This window comes from Saimiri boliviensis, chromosome 9, assembly GCF_048565385.1.
Source record: "Saimiri boliviensis isolate mSaiBol1 chromosome 9, mSaiBol1.pri, whole genome shotgun sequence".
In the NCBI taxonomy this organism is placed as follows: domain Eukaryota; kingdom Metazoa; phylum Chordata; class Mammalia; order Primates; family Cebidae; genus Saimiri; species Saimiri boliviensis.
In genome coordinates, this window is record NC_133457.1 from 42,583,647 (window position 1) to 42,599,103 (window position 15,457).

General features: G+C 34.9%; 1 protein-coding gene across 13 annotated transcripts in view; it reads right to left on the reverse strand.

Moving 5' to 3' along the window:
- Positions 1-15,457, reverse strand: part of SLC4A7 (solute carrier family 4 member 7) — a 102,914-nt gene that overhangs the window by 23,744 nt on the left and 63,713 nt on the right. For all 13 annotated transcript variants that reach the window (XM_074405750.1, XM_039480210.2, XM_074405747.1 and 10 more), the window contains 7 exons: positions 14,375-14,481; positions 12,067-12,241; positions 7,265-7,398; positions 5,621-5,866; positions 3,613-3,718; positions 611-772; positions 117-230 (listed from right to left, as the gene is read on the reverse strand). In XM_074405750.1, the coding sequence (XP_074261851.1) occupies positions 117-230; positions 611-772; positions 3,613-3,718; positions 5,621-5,866; positions 7,265-7,398; positions 12,067-12,241; positions 14,375-14,481 (1,044 nt within the window). The remainder of the gene's footprint in view (positions 1-116; positions 231-610; positions 773-3,612; positions 3,719-5,620; positions 5,867-7,264; positions 7,399-12,066; positions 12,242-14,374; positions 14,482-15,457) is intronic.

Here is a 15,457-nt window from a genome sequence, read left to right on the forward strand (position 1 = left end):
TCAGCTGTTCAAAGAGACTACATACTTTTTAAAAGTAACTAGTGAGAAAATGGTATCTTGCTTTAAAGTGGTATGGTATTCCCAAGTAACAAACAGACACTTGTTTTAATCCTTACCTCAAATTTTTCAGGAACATGAAGTTTAGGAGATGGAACTCCTACAAGGTAGTCAATTGTAACCATTATTACTATTGTGAGAAATACAGCAAAATCACTGATTGTCGATCGCACCTATGTTAAAGGGATTATGTTAATATAAACAGAAATACTACGGGTTCTAAGTAATTCACATCTTTCATTGATAAACTTGTCATTATGAAGAATAAATGGAGCTTTGAACTAGTGACAATGTTAACAGTGAAACACATTTGTATTTCTTTCCAAAAAGATAAAAAACACATTTCACAACTAACCTAGCAACTCTCATTGTACCATCATCTTTATACTGTGAGCTCAGGCACGCAATACACATTTTTCACTATGAATAATTTCTTTATTAATCGTTGACATAGAGGATTAAATGCAAAAAACATATTACTGTTTTGAAATAAACCAAAGACATAAAAACTAGAACTATAAATACCAGAATTCCAAAATTACATTGCAGTTACCTTGGTAGGAAAGTAACGCTTGGTCTTAAATTGCTTGAGGAATGAAGACAGAAAAAATGTTGTGAAAAACAAGATGACACACCAAAAGAGCACATCTGGAATATAAGGTCCATGATGACCACAAGCTGATCCTATGAATACACCATGAACTTTTTTACATTCCTGGAAACAGGGAGAGAGAAAAAAGAGAATGGAGATTCTTAAGCATCCAATAAATTACTCGTGAATTTCACTGACTCCTCAGATGCAACTGATTGTAAGAGGCACCATAATTTTTACTTATAAAGAAAAAACATTCACCAGTTAACTATAACACACTTCCAATTAATTGTAATATATATCCTGAGTTCAAGATGCTATAATTTGAAAAAATTTGTGCATCTCAAATCACTAAAATAGAGTATTTTGCCAAGTCACTTCATATACTCCTTTCTTTCAATTCCATACTTTCTTTAGTGAAAGGCTCACAGTGAGTATCATTTGTGAAATGTTTCTTCCGCGTTCTTGCTTCTTCACAATTTTACTGCTTTTCCTTTATTTCTGAACAAGTGCTTTAAAACAAAAGCAGCAGAAAGAAAATTAATACTATGTTCTTTCACGATGCTGGATAAGAGATGGCTACAGTACCTAAGTTAAAATCAGTAATAAAAATTGTGTTTAGGTTTTCTGACTTGACTCAGTACCTTCAGACTAAAAGCACAGGACCATGAGCAGTAAAATGACCATTAAAATTTTTTCATTAATAGACCAGGCATGCTGGCTCACGCCTGTAATCCCAGCACTTTGGGTGACTGAGGCGGGAGGATCGCAAGGTCAGGAGTTCAATAACAGCCTGGCCAAGATGGTGAAGCCCCATCTCTACTAAAAATACAAAAATTAGCCAGGCATGGTGGCACGAGCCTGTAATCCCAGCTACACAGAAGGCCGAGGCAGGAGAATCGTTCGAACCAGGGAGGCAGAGGCTGCAGTGAGCAGAGATTGCACCACTGCACTCCAGCATGGTGACAGAGTGAGACTCCTCCTTGAAGAAAAAAAAAATCCATTAATAAAATCAGTAATATAATCAATAATATGGCATAATATAATGCAATTACAGAAACTATTGACTTAATTTTCTTTTAGGGAAAAAAATAACTGAAAGGCAACTAGAAATTAACAGAAGCAGGCAGCAAACCACACTGCCGTGAGTGTACCTATGCAACAATCTTGCATGTTCTTCACATGTACCCCAAAACCCAAAATGCAATAAAAATAAATAAATAAATAAATAAATAAAAGAAATTAACAGAAGCAGATGCCACTAAAGTTCTCCTTTTCTTACTTATAAACTAATGGAGCTCATTTTAACAAAACAAGCCAGTTGTACCGAAAGAAAAATAGTTAAATGTTCCATTATTTTCACATGCCATGTGCTGAGACTAGTAAACCTAATCCATTCTATGGATATGAAAATAAAAGCTATACCATTACCACAAAACAAAAAAACCCACGCCACATGGCCCTTTGGGGTAACATGAAAGCCCTTATATCTATGTATCAAGACATCTTACCCATCATTAAATGAATTCTTTGTAACAAATCACTTTTACTTGAACACCTCTATTAAGTATACCTCTTCTTTAACAAAAATGACTTTCTAAATATAAAATAGTAAAGCATGAACGTATGTTAATTTTATTTGTTTTTAGAGACAGGGTCTCATTCTGTCACCCAGGCTGGAGAGCAGTGACACTATTCCAGCTCACTGTAACCTCCAGTTCCTGGGCTCAAGTGATTCTCCCTCCTTAGACTCCCAGTAAGCTAGCTACAGGCGTGAGTCACCACACCAGGCTAATTTTTTAAGTTTTGTCAAGATGGTGCCTTGCTATGTTGCCCAGGCTGGTCTCTAACTCCTGGCCTCAAACAATACTCCCTTGTTCCCCCAAGAGTGCTAAGGTTATGGGTGTGAACCTCCATGCCTGGCTACTTTTACTGCTTTAAATCAGCGCTGCTAATAAATAGATGTATTAGATGATACAGATAATTTAACATTTCCATCACAGAAATGAAAATACAGAAGCCAATAGTCACACGAATTCACTGAGTATGTGAAATGTGGCTAGTTAACTGAAAAACTAAACTTTTAATTAATCTTAATTAATTAAAGTTTAAATGGACACATGTGGTTAATGGCTACTGTACTGGACAATACAGCCTTAAATCATCAATGGAATAAAATTTCAGATAGTATCCTCCAAATTATATGGTTAGCGACTATCACCTCTTTAGTGAGAAAGGAATGACCTACAGTTACTTATACGATATAAAAAACAAGAGATGTTAGTTTTAATTCTGACTGCTAGCAAACTTTACAACTTTATTTCTAATTCCCAACTTTGGAAATGTCAAAAATAAATATTCTAGGGTTAGGACAATATTCCCCAACAGAACACAAATCTCTATAATATTATTCAGCACACAGGAGGTGTTCATTACATGTTTTTATCCTTTTTCCTTTCTCTTCCCTTAATGCTTGACCCAGACTAGTCTTGATGAGTTAGACAATGTTAACTTAGACATTTAGGATATTAGCACAGCACTCATGATCTTCTAAATAAGTTGTCAATGGAGCAGATGAATGGATAAAAAGGCAGGACAAGTGGATATAAAATACTGTGAAGTCCGGTATATGTAACCACAGTCCCAGTAAACACTTCCTTTGAACATATCAATCTAAGCAAAATTAGAAAACAGAAGTATATTCACATCTTTATACTGATCATATCTTGGAAGTCACATATAATCCACCTTTATCTATCTTACCAGTTTCATTCTTTTCAGCCTATGCTTTTGAGTGTATGACACATAAAAAAAGTGGCAACTACTATCTGGTTAAAATAACACTATGTTCTGAAAACATACTACCTATCCATCAATCAAGAAGAAAAGTATGTCTAATTAGAAAAAGCCAACAGAACCGTATCAATACATAGTTAAAACCCTTTATTTCAGAATATACTCACAGAAACAGTGAGATTGCTCCAGGGAATATTATGTGCCGTTATATTCTCTTTCTTCCATTGTGCTAGGGTTTCATTGCTGGGGTTAGGAGGTTCAGTACATACACATCTGAGAAATTAGAGTAGGATACATTTGAATGTCATGCTTACATTTTACTAAATCAATTATACATTGTGGTAGTTTTTAACTTCTTCACTTTTTTTCCCACATTACAAAGCATGGAGACTAGAAAGTGAAAACTATATCAGAAACAACAGAATGGAACACAGTTTGGGTTATAGAAATAAATCCAATACAAATACCAAAATGTTTAGTGAATGAAGCTAGTTAAGATGCGTCCTTGCTGGGAAGCACTATTTTACTTAAAAATCTGAGATGAGTCCACCATGTTTAGCAAGATGAGTCTCCACTAAAGCTTATCTACTCGACCTCCATAGCAGTTACTGCTGTCTCTTCCCAAACCCCCATCGCATGTATAGATTCCCAATAAAAGTTATACTACCATTAATTCTTTATATCTGACCAGCCCTACCTATTCACAGTCACCCTTTATTGATATTAAGGCTTACTCTTAAATAAATAAAAAATAGTTCCTCATCAGGACAGGACTAGGAGAGTCATAAGGAAATCAATATTGAGTTCATATCCAGAACTATCTCAAACACCTAAAAAAGCTAGAACACACATAAGCCAAGAAACTTAAATACGAACTTAAAAGATGAAAAGAAATAATCATGAACATTCCAAACTCGATTATGAGCTGTCTGAGAAAAAGCAAGAAGACAGACTTTGGAGTCCATCCAGGCCCTTTTAATAACTGACAGACCTAAGGCAAGTTTTAACCTCCAAGGCAGTCAGCTTCTTCATACACAAAAGGGGCTATGACGTGAATAGGTAACACTACAAATATAATTTATAATATAAATTAGGCAACACTCCTAACACAGTGCCTGCAGATGCTCACAGAATGTTGGCCAAATAAATGCTGTTCATAGAAGGAAACTGCTCTAACTGGCTGACACTAACTATAAAAGTCACGCTTTATAAAGGTCAAAGAAGCCAAAGGCAAGAAAAGAAAGACAAAAAAAAAATTTTTTTTTTAATTCGGCATCATAGTATAACTAGTATATTCGAATAGGTCAATGTCTCAGGAATTTTCATACCCTCTTTATTCTGTCCATTAAGAGTGTGCAAGGAAAGGTAGCAGGGGAAGAAGGACGAATAAACAAAAGGGGGAAAGTACCTGTATCTGGGGCTTACGTGGGTAGAAAAAGAAAAGTTGTATCCTTTTGTGTCTTTTGGTAACCATATTTTTCCCTGTAAATCAATCAAATGCAGTCCCACATTTATACCAAGCGTGACTGCTAAAGACACCAAATAAAGGTATCTACTTAGATATGTCTACTTTTAAAGTTGTATTTTACTTTTATTCAATATACTTGCCAAACTTTTGTGACTATTATACATTTCTTTTCAAATCCTATTTTATTTTAGAGTTGAAAAAGATTTTCATTGCATATTTTTCTCATCAAAAGGAAAACACTAAACAGCAGATGAATGTACTGAAATAACTTTCATTAAAAATTATCAAGCTTTAAAAATATTGATGCAAAATTTGAAGAATATACAAATATAAAAAATACAGTCTACATTCTATCAAACATCTAGGATTTAGTTAAAGAATATAAGATCCAATGTAATAACTGCTCGATTCAAATAGATTACGGATCAGCTGCCAAACAATCAAATTTAAATTGGTCAATCCAATTCAAACAGAAGACCAAAACATACACATGTGAATAAGCTATTTCAGTGGACAAAAAAGACTGAATTTTACCAATTATATTTTTGTCCACTGAATGCTTTGACAAAATCTCATCTGAAACAAACACGTCACTATCACATGGCTAGTCACATAGTTATAGCTACACTATCACATTGCAAAACAATTCATCTTTGACATCTTTGCAAAAACACATTTTAGTATTAGAGGAAAAGAGAAATACTTACGAGTAGCTGGTCAGTTCATCTAAGTTGTTGTGCATATTAAATGCATATGTTTCTCCTAAATCAAAAAGCTTCTCCAAAGCCTCGTAGATGAATATAATGCAAATAAGAGCTGCAAAAGCCTCTTCTGTAAATCGAGTAATATAACACACAAGGCTGCTTGCATCTGTTGCAACCAAAACAATGCATAGAAAAGAAGTCCACAGACCAATACTGGTTCTTAAAGACAGATAGGAAAGCTGATAATCTCTGTTTAGAAAGAAAAATATGAATAAGATAAACATATGTGGAATAGTATTTGTACCTAAAATTTGTCATAGCAAGCAACAGCAACAGCACGAAAACGATTCCTAAAAGAGAATGAATCACAGAACGACAAAATAACAACTAGAGAAAACTCTAACGTATTCTTCTGCTTCAGCTGAAGACTAGCTTATTAATAGATTTGTTTTAACTTATACAAATGATTTACAGTGAAAATCTACTAGGTGATAAATATTTCAAAATCATTAGAGCGCACTTTATAAATCAGTTATGATTAAATGACAGATAGGGAGTCTATATGAAAAAAACATTGCATCTTACTCCCTCTAAAGATTTAGACGTCATATGTGTCAATTCAGTAACCAGCTCCAACATCATTACCATCACTACCATTACCCTCCTCTCTTACCGTTATCACACAGAACGTAATTTCTTATTTTAAACATCAAGAAATTACCACCAGAATCCATACTTCGGGTCATTGCATTCTCTATTAGTCTATGTGGCATGCCAGATTGGAATCGCACTAAGCTTGTTTCATGAGCATAGAATCAGAAAAACAGAGTTGGATCCATCAAATATATCATAGCATCAAGTTGTTTAAGCTAAAATATACAAATTTCACTTATGTCAGAAAAAGAAGAATACTAGAAGCTGGGTACGGTGGCTCACGCATGTAATTCCAGCACTTTGGAAGGCCAAGGTGGGTGGCTCACTTGAGGTCAGGAATTTGAGACCACCCTGGCCAACAAAGTGAAACCCCATCTCTACTGATACAATAGTTAGCCAGGCATGGTGGCAGCACCAGTAATCCCAGCTACTCAGGAGACTGAGGCAGGAGAATCACTTGAACCTCGGAGGCAGAGGGTACAGTGAGCTGAGATCACACCACTGCACTCCAGCCTGGGCAACAGAGTGAGATTCAGTCTCAAAAAAATAAATAGATAAAATAAGGAACAGTACTAGCCATGTTGAATTCAAAGTCTAACAGCTACAGTACGCTATATTCATTTCTGCAGCGTGAACAACCTCACCAACAGAAACTGACACTTCACTCTGATTGCTTCAACCCAACTCAGATTAACACCTTCTTACTGGTTTAAATTTGTTAGCACAAAGGATTTGTATTTAGCCCTCAAGTTATTTGCTTGTCAGCTTTCAGATCCAGTAATTTTATACTCAAAGACAATCTTACTTCATCTCCAAGTTACTGGATTAAGAATGCAAGGGACCAGAGTGCAGTCAATCATACAGTAGCTCAAAAATAATGAGAATGCATTACTTTTCAGCAATTAGATGATTCCCTTCTAAGTTAATAAACAATTTCATATATAATTGTATATACATCCAAACACACATGATAAGTAGAGGACTATTACTTACCTGCAGAATTTATATAAAATTTTTTCAAACACTAGAACTGGACCTGTGCTCCCCAATATTGTTAGAGGTTGCCCAGCAAACAATGAATAGGCAATCCCAGTTAATGATGCTCCAAAAAGAGACTCTATTGCACTCTGTTTAAGGAAAAAAGAAATGAATAAAAGCAATACATCATAAACATTTCTCTAACCTACTATAATACATGTAAGACATCTGGAAAATAAAAATACCCATCAAGCAGTTATAAAGTCAATACCACTTTGAGCTTTTAATTTAAAATATAAAAAATTCAAATACATTTTAAATACACAAGAAAAACTGTTATCTTTTTGCATATTAAAAAGAAACTCTTGTGATCATCCTTAATTCAAAACTCAATACAGGTTGAGTATCCCTAATCCAAAACTCCAAACTCCAAACTTTTTGAGCACCAATATGACACTCAAAAGGAAATGCTCATTAGAGCACTTCAGATTTCAGATAAAAGATGCTCAACAAGAAGTATAATCCCCCCCAAAAAATCGAAAATCTGAACTACTCCTGGTTCCAAGCATTTCGGATAAGGGATACTCAACCTGTGCTGTGGGAAGAAAGGAGCAAAGAGCAAATGGGAGACACACACGCAAGGGCTTCAACTTCATCTATACATGTTTTATTTCTTACGTCTGTGAGTACAGAAGAATACGTATAATTATTTTGAGTAGCTTTATATGGCTGAAAGAGTTCATTTTAAAAATAAAAAATATTAAATACTCAGTATGGTGTTACAAAAAAGGACTGCTATAAAAAATTCTTTCGAATAGGTGATAAATCAACATGTGACTCTTTCCCAAACTGATTTCTAAAGAGCAAAACTTTCCATATATTTTAAAGAAATTAATCTAATATCATAGGCTTAATCATCCAAACTGATATTCTTATCACTAAAGTTTGGCAAGAAAAGATAAAGAGAAAATTAAAGACTAAGAGAATTTAAATCAAAGTTAGTACACTAATTTTGTACTACCACCACCGTTACAGTCTAATTAATTAGGCTATCAGATGATTAGCTATGCCACTAGACAAAGGGGGAAGGAAGCAGAAAGGAAAGAATAGTTTACCACATACAAACATCAAGGTCAACTGGGATGTACTATCCAGAAAAACCAGCCCATAATGGGTAAAGGCAAGGAAAAAAGAAGCTTATAAGAGACAATCCTCCTGAAATGAGAGGCAGTGCAGCAACAGGCAAAGAGGACGGCTTCCAAAACTAGATTTCCAGTGGGAAGACCAAGTACTACGAGGTGTTCAGCCATGGTTGTATCTTAACCTTTCCAAACCCAAGCTTTCTCACTTTGAAATGAGGGTAATGACAACTAGAACATAAATAGTATTTGCAAAAACGCTTAGCAAGCATGGTGTCTGGCACACAGAATATAGTGAATAAATGGTAGCAATTCTCATCATCACCTAGAATGGCATCTCCCACAATCAAAATCACAAAATAACAGTACGCAATGAAAGTATAACTCAACTATTAGAATAAAAACTGGATCAAACTCAAAGATAAATAAATTTATCTTTTGGCAACATAAAGGAGAAGTGTCCATGTTAATGACACATTTGTTAATTGTTGAGGCTAAATTTGTTTTATTACCTGTGGGGAAAAACATTTGTTCTTAGAAGACACTGCTAAGCCATCATAAAACCCTTAGTTCGCTGGGCATCGTGGCTCACGCCTGTAATCCCAGCACTTTAGGAGGTCAGGAGTTCTAGACCAGCCTGGCCAATTAGCCGGGCATGGTGGTGGGCACCTGTAGTCCCAGCCACATGGGAGGCTGAGGTAGAAGAATCACTGGGACCTGGGAGGCAGTGGTTGCAGTGAGCCAAGATCGTGCCACTGCACTCCAGCCTGGTTGACAGAGTGAGACTCCGTCTCAAAAAAAACAAAGAAAATCCTTAGTTCAATTATAATAAGCATATTTAGGAATAAATTTATGCAGAGGTTAAGTCAAAGAGAAAAAAATGGGCCATGCAAGGTGGCTCACACCTGTAATTTCAGCACTTTGGGAAGCCAAGGGAGGTGGATTGTTTGAGCCCAGGAGTTCAAGGCCAGCTTGAGCAACACGGCAAAACCTGGTCTATACAAAAAACATGCTAGGCATGGTGGTACATGCCTATAGACCCAGCTACTAAGGAGGCTGAGTATGAGAGAAGTCCAGGAGGTCAAAACTACAAAGAACCGAGATCATGCCACTGCACTCCAGCCTGAGTGACACAGTGAGAGCCTATCTCAAAAAAAAAAAAAAAACAAATTTCAGAAACAAAGGGGAAAAAGTCTAAATGGTAAACATACAGAGACAAAAAGCAAAACATTGAGACAAGAAGAAAAAAGATGGCAAAAAAACATTAACATGGGCAAATGGGTACCAATTCAGGTTCCCCTCCCCTAATCTTAGGTTGAAAAGCAGATATTGCCACATGAAGACCTTTTGTTTTTCTAATTTTTGAACTGTTTCTATGTTCACTGCCATACTGCTACCTAACTTTTCCCTAAAGAAATCACAGCCGCTGGGCGCGGTGGCTCAAGCCTGTAATCCCCGCACTTTGGGAGGCTGAGGCGGACGGATCACGAGGTCAAGAGATCAAGACCATCCTGGTCAACATGGTGAAACCCCGTCTCTACTAAGAATACAAAAAATTAGCTGGGCATGGTGGTGCATGCCTGTAATCCCAGCTACTCAGGAGGCTGAGGCAGGAGAATTGCCTGAACCCAGAAGGCAGAGGTTGCGGTGAGCCAAGATCGCGCCACTGCACTCCAGCCTGGGTAACAAGAGTGAATCTCCGTCTCAAAAAAAAAAAAAAAAAGAAAAGAAAGAAAAGAAAAGAAAAGGAAAAAAAAAGAAAAGAAAAGAAAAGAAGAAAGAAAGAAATCACAGCCTATTACACTGCCTGCCTACCTCATTCTCACATTCATAAGTTTCCATTTTACCTATCAGAAGCCCTACCTACCCTTACTTTTCCACTGCACACCTATATATACACCTTCTCTACTGCACTACTCTTTTAAATCATTAAATACTCCTACTAATCTTCTCTCCTTCTCAAAACTCTAGTTTGGTTTTCACAGAATTTCATCATCCTGATTCCTCTTTTAGGTCTATGTGTCTAATTTGCTAGGATCATTTTCCTCCTCCATCCCATCGCTCCTCCATTTCGTAAATCTAGTAATTTCACACTTTTTCCCTCTCCTCCTCTCTCTGTAAACTATCTTTCTTGTTAACTTCCTCTATTCTATTTCAACTTCACTCCTATAGAAACGATTCCCAATCTTTACATTTCCTCCTTACCACTCTACGAACTCTGAAACTGTACCTTCTAATATCTCCATTTCCACTTGAAGTTCTAATATAGCATCTGTTAACTAACACATACCCCTTATCATTTTCCTCCGTAATATTTCCACTTCCTCTATTTCGATTATTTCAAATCCTACAGCTCTTCCTTTATCTCACTCATGTGTGGCAAAGCACTATGTATATACTATTTTGTCTTTTTCACTTACTCAATTTTGTCTTTTTCACTTAATCGTTTTTGTCTTTTTCATTTAGGATCCTTGAGGACAGAAGATACTAGCTCTTATTACACTTATCTATATTCCCCCAATGCCAAACACATTATTACATGTACAAGACATCAAACAGCAGGAAGAGACAGGCAAGCAGTGAATGACAGTCCATAGATAAAGAGGCACCAATTCCATGATGGTAACACATAAAATACATTTCCATGGGAACCAGCACAGTTACTTGCACAATTTGTGACAGCACATAAAGCAACTTAGTGAAAATATGGATCTTTGATACAGTGATTAAAGAGAGGAAAAAGATTCTACATAATCAAAAGTAAATTCAGAGTTGAAAGAAAACTTTAGTTGTTTGGTTTATTTCATGTTTATATCACGAAATATCTTAATTGAATAATTATCATGCCTGAGCTTTGGTTATTTTTTAAACCTTTGATCTATTAAAAAAAAAAATGAATGTTCTCCCAAGAATAAATACAATTAAGTAAAACACACTTAAGAATTACAAGTCATCTCATTTAAATGCCATTAAAATGCATAACAACAACAAAAATGAAATGCCTTTCAAGATTTAACAAAGCACCATAGATCTGAATTCAGTATAAATGGGAACAGGAAAACATAAAAAACTTTCATTTTAGTCATATCAAAGAATGAATGAAGCTTTCAATTATATTTTCCAAATAAAATTTTAGCTACTTTCACACAGATTTAATAAGAGCAAAATTAAATGCCACTTCAAAAAGCCACAGTTTCCACAATTATGTTCTATTCTTCCAAATAGTCTAGTCTGGGCCTACCAGCCAGAACTGAGGAGTTAATATTCACCATGTGGCTCTAACTAATCCTTATGAGACCTTACAGGATATGAAGTAGCCCCACTGATAAAGACCCCCATGACCCACCGAGAATCAGTTCAACTCATGTCTTCTCCCAGTCCACCCCACCTCAAAGACAATTCAAGCCTTTTACTCAATTTATAAAACCATTCATCCAGCAAGCCAAAGTAAACTTTTTTTAATTTTTTTTTTTTTTTTACCTCAACTGTGCATCTTCTGTTCAAATGGATTCCCCATGTTTTCCACAGTAATTACCTTTGGGGAAAGTCTGCTTTGGGTCAGGTTAATCATGCTGTGGGTAGACTCTTCAAATAAAAGTATGAATAGTGAGACAAATGCATACAGACACTTGCCTCTGAAGACCTAAGAGCCTGGCCACTACCAATCTTTGTACTCACTATTCTGCCTTCTGTAGCTTCTCCAAGCAGCCCTCCAAAAGTGATTACAGGAGACATACAGGCACAGTATAGGAAAAGAATCGAGGCCAGGCACTGCAGGCTTAATGCATCCTTGAAGTCACTCAAGAAAAAAGGTGCTTTCCTTTTGATGTCAAGTATCAAACCACCAAAAAGCCTAAATAGGTGAGATGAAACTCGTCAAACTGTACACTAGAGGATTCTAGCTAGTTCAAACTAAAACTATGGGCTACACAAAACTGCTGTTGCCTAGGTGTTTTGTCAACAAAATGTTAAATCCAATTTAACTTACAATATAAATTATAGAAGATACACTCATTTAATCTAATCTACTGATGATAGAGGAATGTTATAGTTCATTAATAAGAGACAAATATCTGTATTTTATGGACTATATAATGAAAAGACAGCAGGCAAATGATTTTATATGAGTAAATATAATTTTGGACACAAATATGCGAAGCAAGGTATAACAACAAAACCTAATAACCCATTTATGAAAATGTGCATAAGCAATTCTATTAATTGTCTACATTAAAATCTTAAAGGCAACAGGCAACCATCACAAATACGAGGAAGGCAATCACTATCCAAATACACTTTAATATAAATTTAGTATCTTGTGCTTAGATGCACAAGTAGTATGAACTCAATAACTTTAAAAACTTTTAAAACTGGTACTTTAATCATATAAATACTTTGTCTAGGGGGAAAAATCCCTTAAAACCATTCCAGTATATTTAATTTACTGCACATGTAGACAAACTAACATGCACATCAATAAAACTAAGAGGTTTTAATTAGATTAAAAATTTGTGTGTGCATCAAAGCCATACCATTTCAACATTTTAACAATCAAATTTTTGGATACATCTGACTTGAAGACATTTCAATAAAATATAAGCTCCATGAAGGGAGACTTTTTCTTGTTCATTGAGTTATCTACAGTGTCTAGAACACTGCCTGAGATATCGTAGGCACTCAACAAACACTGGCAACTAAACTGGCAATTCGAAAAAGTTTTAATACTCATAACGTATATAACCATTCAAATCCCAACTGCAGGAAAACTGACCAAAAGAAACTAACATTAAGATTTCAAATGCTTTGGATATTTCAAGCTTTACCACTTTAACTTTTTTTTAAGTTAATACTGAAATAAATCCTCAACACAAATTGACAAGTGGCTCATAATCTGACAGCAAGGGGAATCAGCTTGCAATTAAAAAGTTCCATCAATAAACTAAAGTATAAATCTATGGTATATCATGAAATCAGTGATTACTTAGTAGAGGGCGTACAGACGCTCTCAGGTGCCTTGAGATCAGTGGAGGCCAGGCATAGTGCTTCTCGATAACTAAACCTATCCCAGTTTGAAGAAGCGATAATAGCTAATAATAGAACGGTACTGTTCACACAGGGTCAAAATCTTTCCTCTATTATATTCACAGAGACTAATACACTTCATTAGTCAATGAATTGTTAATTTCAGTTTCTCTAAAGTCTACATGCAGTATGCCAGTTGTTATTTATTTTTATTTTACAGTACCCTTTAAGGATGTCATCAAAATCCCTTATAGTGTGTCTGCATAAGATATTTTGTTTTTTTAAACAAAGATTTAATATTTAAGATTATTTAATTACATACTGACCACCAGTGAACAATAAACAATTAATAGCCACATGTTTTTCTATAGTATGAAAATACTACAATATTTATCTACTTCTACAAAATATTTTAAGGCAATGTTTGCATCTGCCAATATTTCTATTTTTTATTACAAAAATTAACTTCTTAAACAATTTTTCTAGCTAGGTTTCCAGAGATCAATACAATGGTTTAATCATGCTTGTCCATGAAATTTACATTGCCTCATGATACAATGCTCATTTAAAAGTTTTAAATCTGTGCACATATACAAAGAAATCGTTCATTGTAATTACCCTCTGGTTCCCTAATTCTCTAACTCAACATGGAGAATTATAAGACTACATTTTCTTCAAGAACCTACTGTGTAAGTAATGGAAATTAACCTACACACTATATAACTACAATATTCTGAATATATGGTCCATTACTTTCCTTTTAAGCTAAAGCTTGGTACATACTATTAAAATTATTTATACATTTTCTTATATACTTATAAATTTTCCTTATAATAATGGACATTTCTCTAAATATGAAAAAATACTGTACAAAATTATGTTCCAAATACGTGGAAAAAAAAAATATTTATGTTTTCATTAAATCATCCCCCAACCCCCTCAAAATATCAGTATTTGCACCCACCGTCCAGTCCTCTGTAGCTCAGGCCCAGCATGATGAGCGGCCTCTTTAGGAGTCTCACCCGATGTGGGGGCAGATCCATTGTGAAACACAGGAATCTTTCTCTTTTCCTGAATTTCACAGAAAACATACTTTCAGAATTCTATTTTAAGAAAATCTGAGATGGTATCTTCAATTAGAGTGAATATCAAATTTTATATTGATTATTTATCTAATCAGTGTTCCTAGAAAATGCTTCCAAAAATAAACTTCCTTCTGTAATGCATTGCTCTTTAAAAAGAATCTAGTATCAGTTTCTATTAATATTTTAAATTTATAATTAGCTTTTTGCATCTTACAATCTAATTATCAATATACTATAATACATTCATATATACCATTTCAAATTCCTATTCAGAAATAGCTACAAACATAAGTAACTTCCAAAAAAGCATCTTCTCCCACCCAAACTTTAAAAATACTGCTCCTGCTAACTACTGAAAAATATACTTTATATTAAAAAAAAGTAAATGTCATTTTTCTTCCACTAAAGTACTTCCCTTAAAATATAAGAGCTGTTTGATAAAACGTGTTTCCACAAAAATCAATTTCCTATTACATTTTATTACAAATTCAAGAGTACTGTTCACATGATACAGGATTTCTCCCCCTCTGTTGAAGACAAATAAATGAACTTTTAACTTGTTACATCAAGAGACTGCTGGGGCTAAATACATGTGTGTGCATCTGCACATACAAGGGAAAAGGTGGAAGGAAAGATGGGAGAAAAGGAAACAGAGGTAGAGGGGAAGGGAGACAGGTGTGTCATCCTAGGAGGTTTCCTGAGTCAAAGGCTCTGGCTAAGGTAAAGACTTACACTACCTGGTTTACATGTTCCATATTTACAGAGTAGCGAGGCTTATGTACAAACGTAAGATTGCTATTTGAAAATGTCAAAATCTCATTTACAAAATTTCATTTTCAAATTTACATCTTAAAGGGGAAAGGGATTAAAATTTAGAACTAACTCCCAGGAAACAAAAATAATTTTTAAAACTACATATTATAAAAGTAATTGTGGTTTTGGCCGTTATTTTTAATTTAATT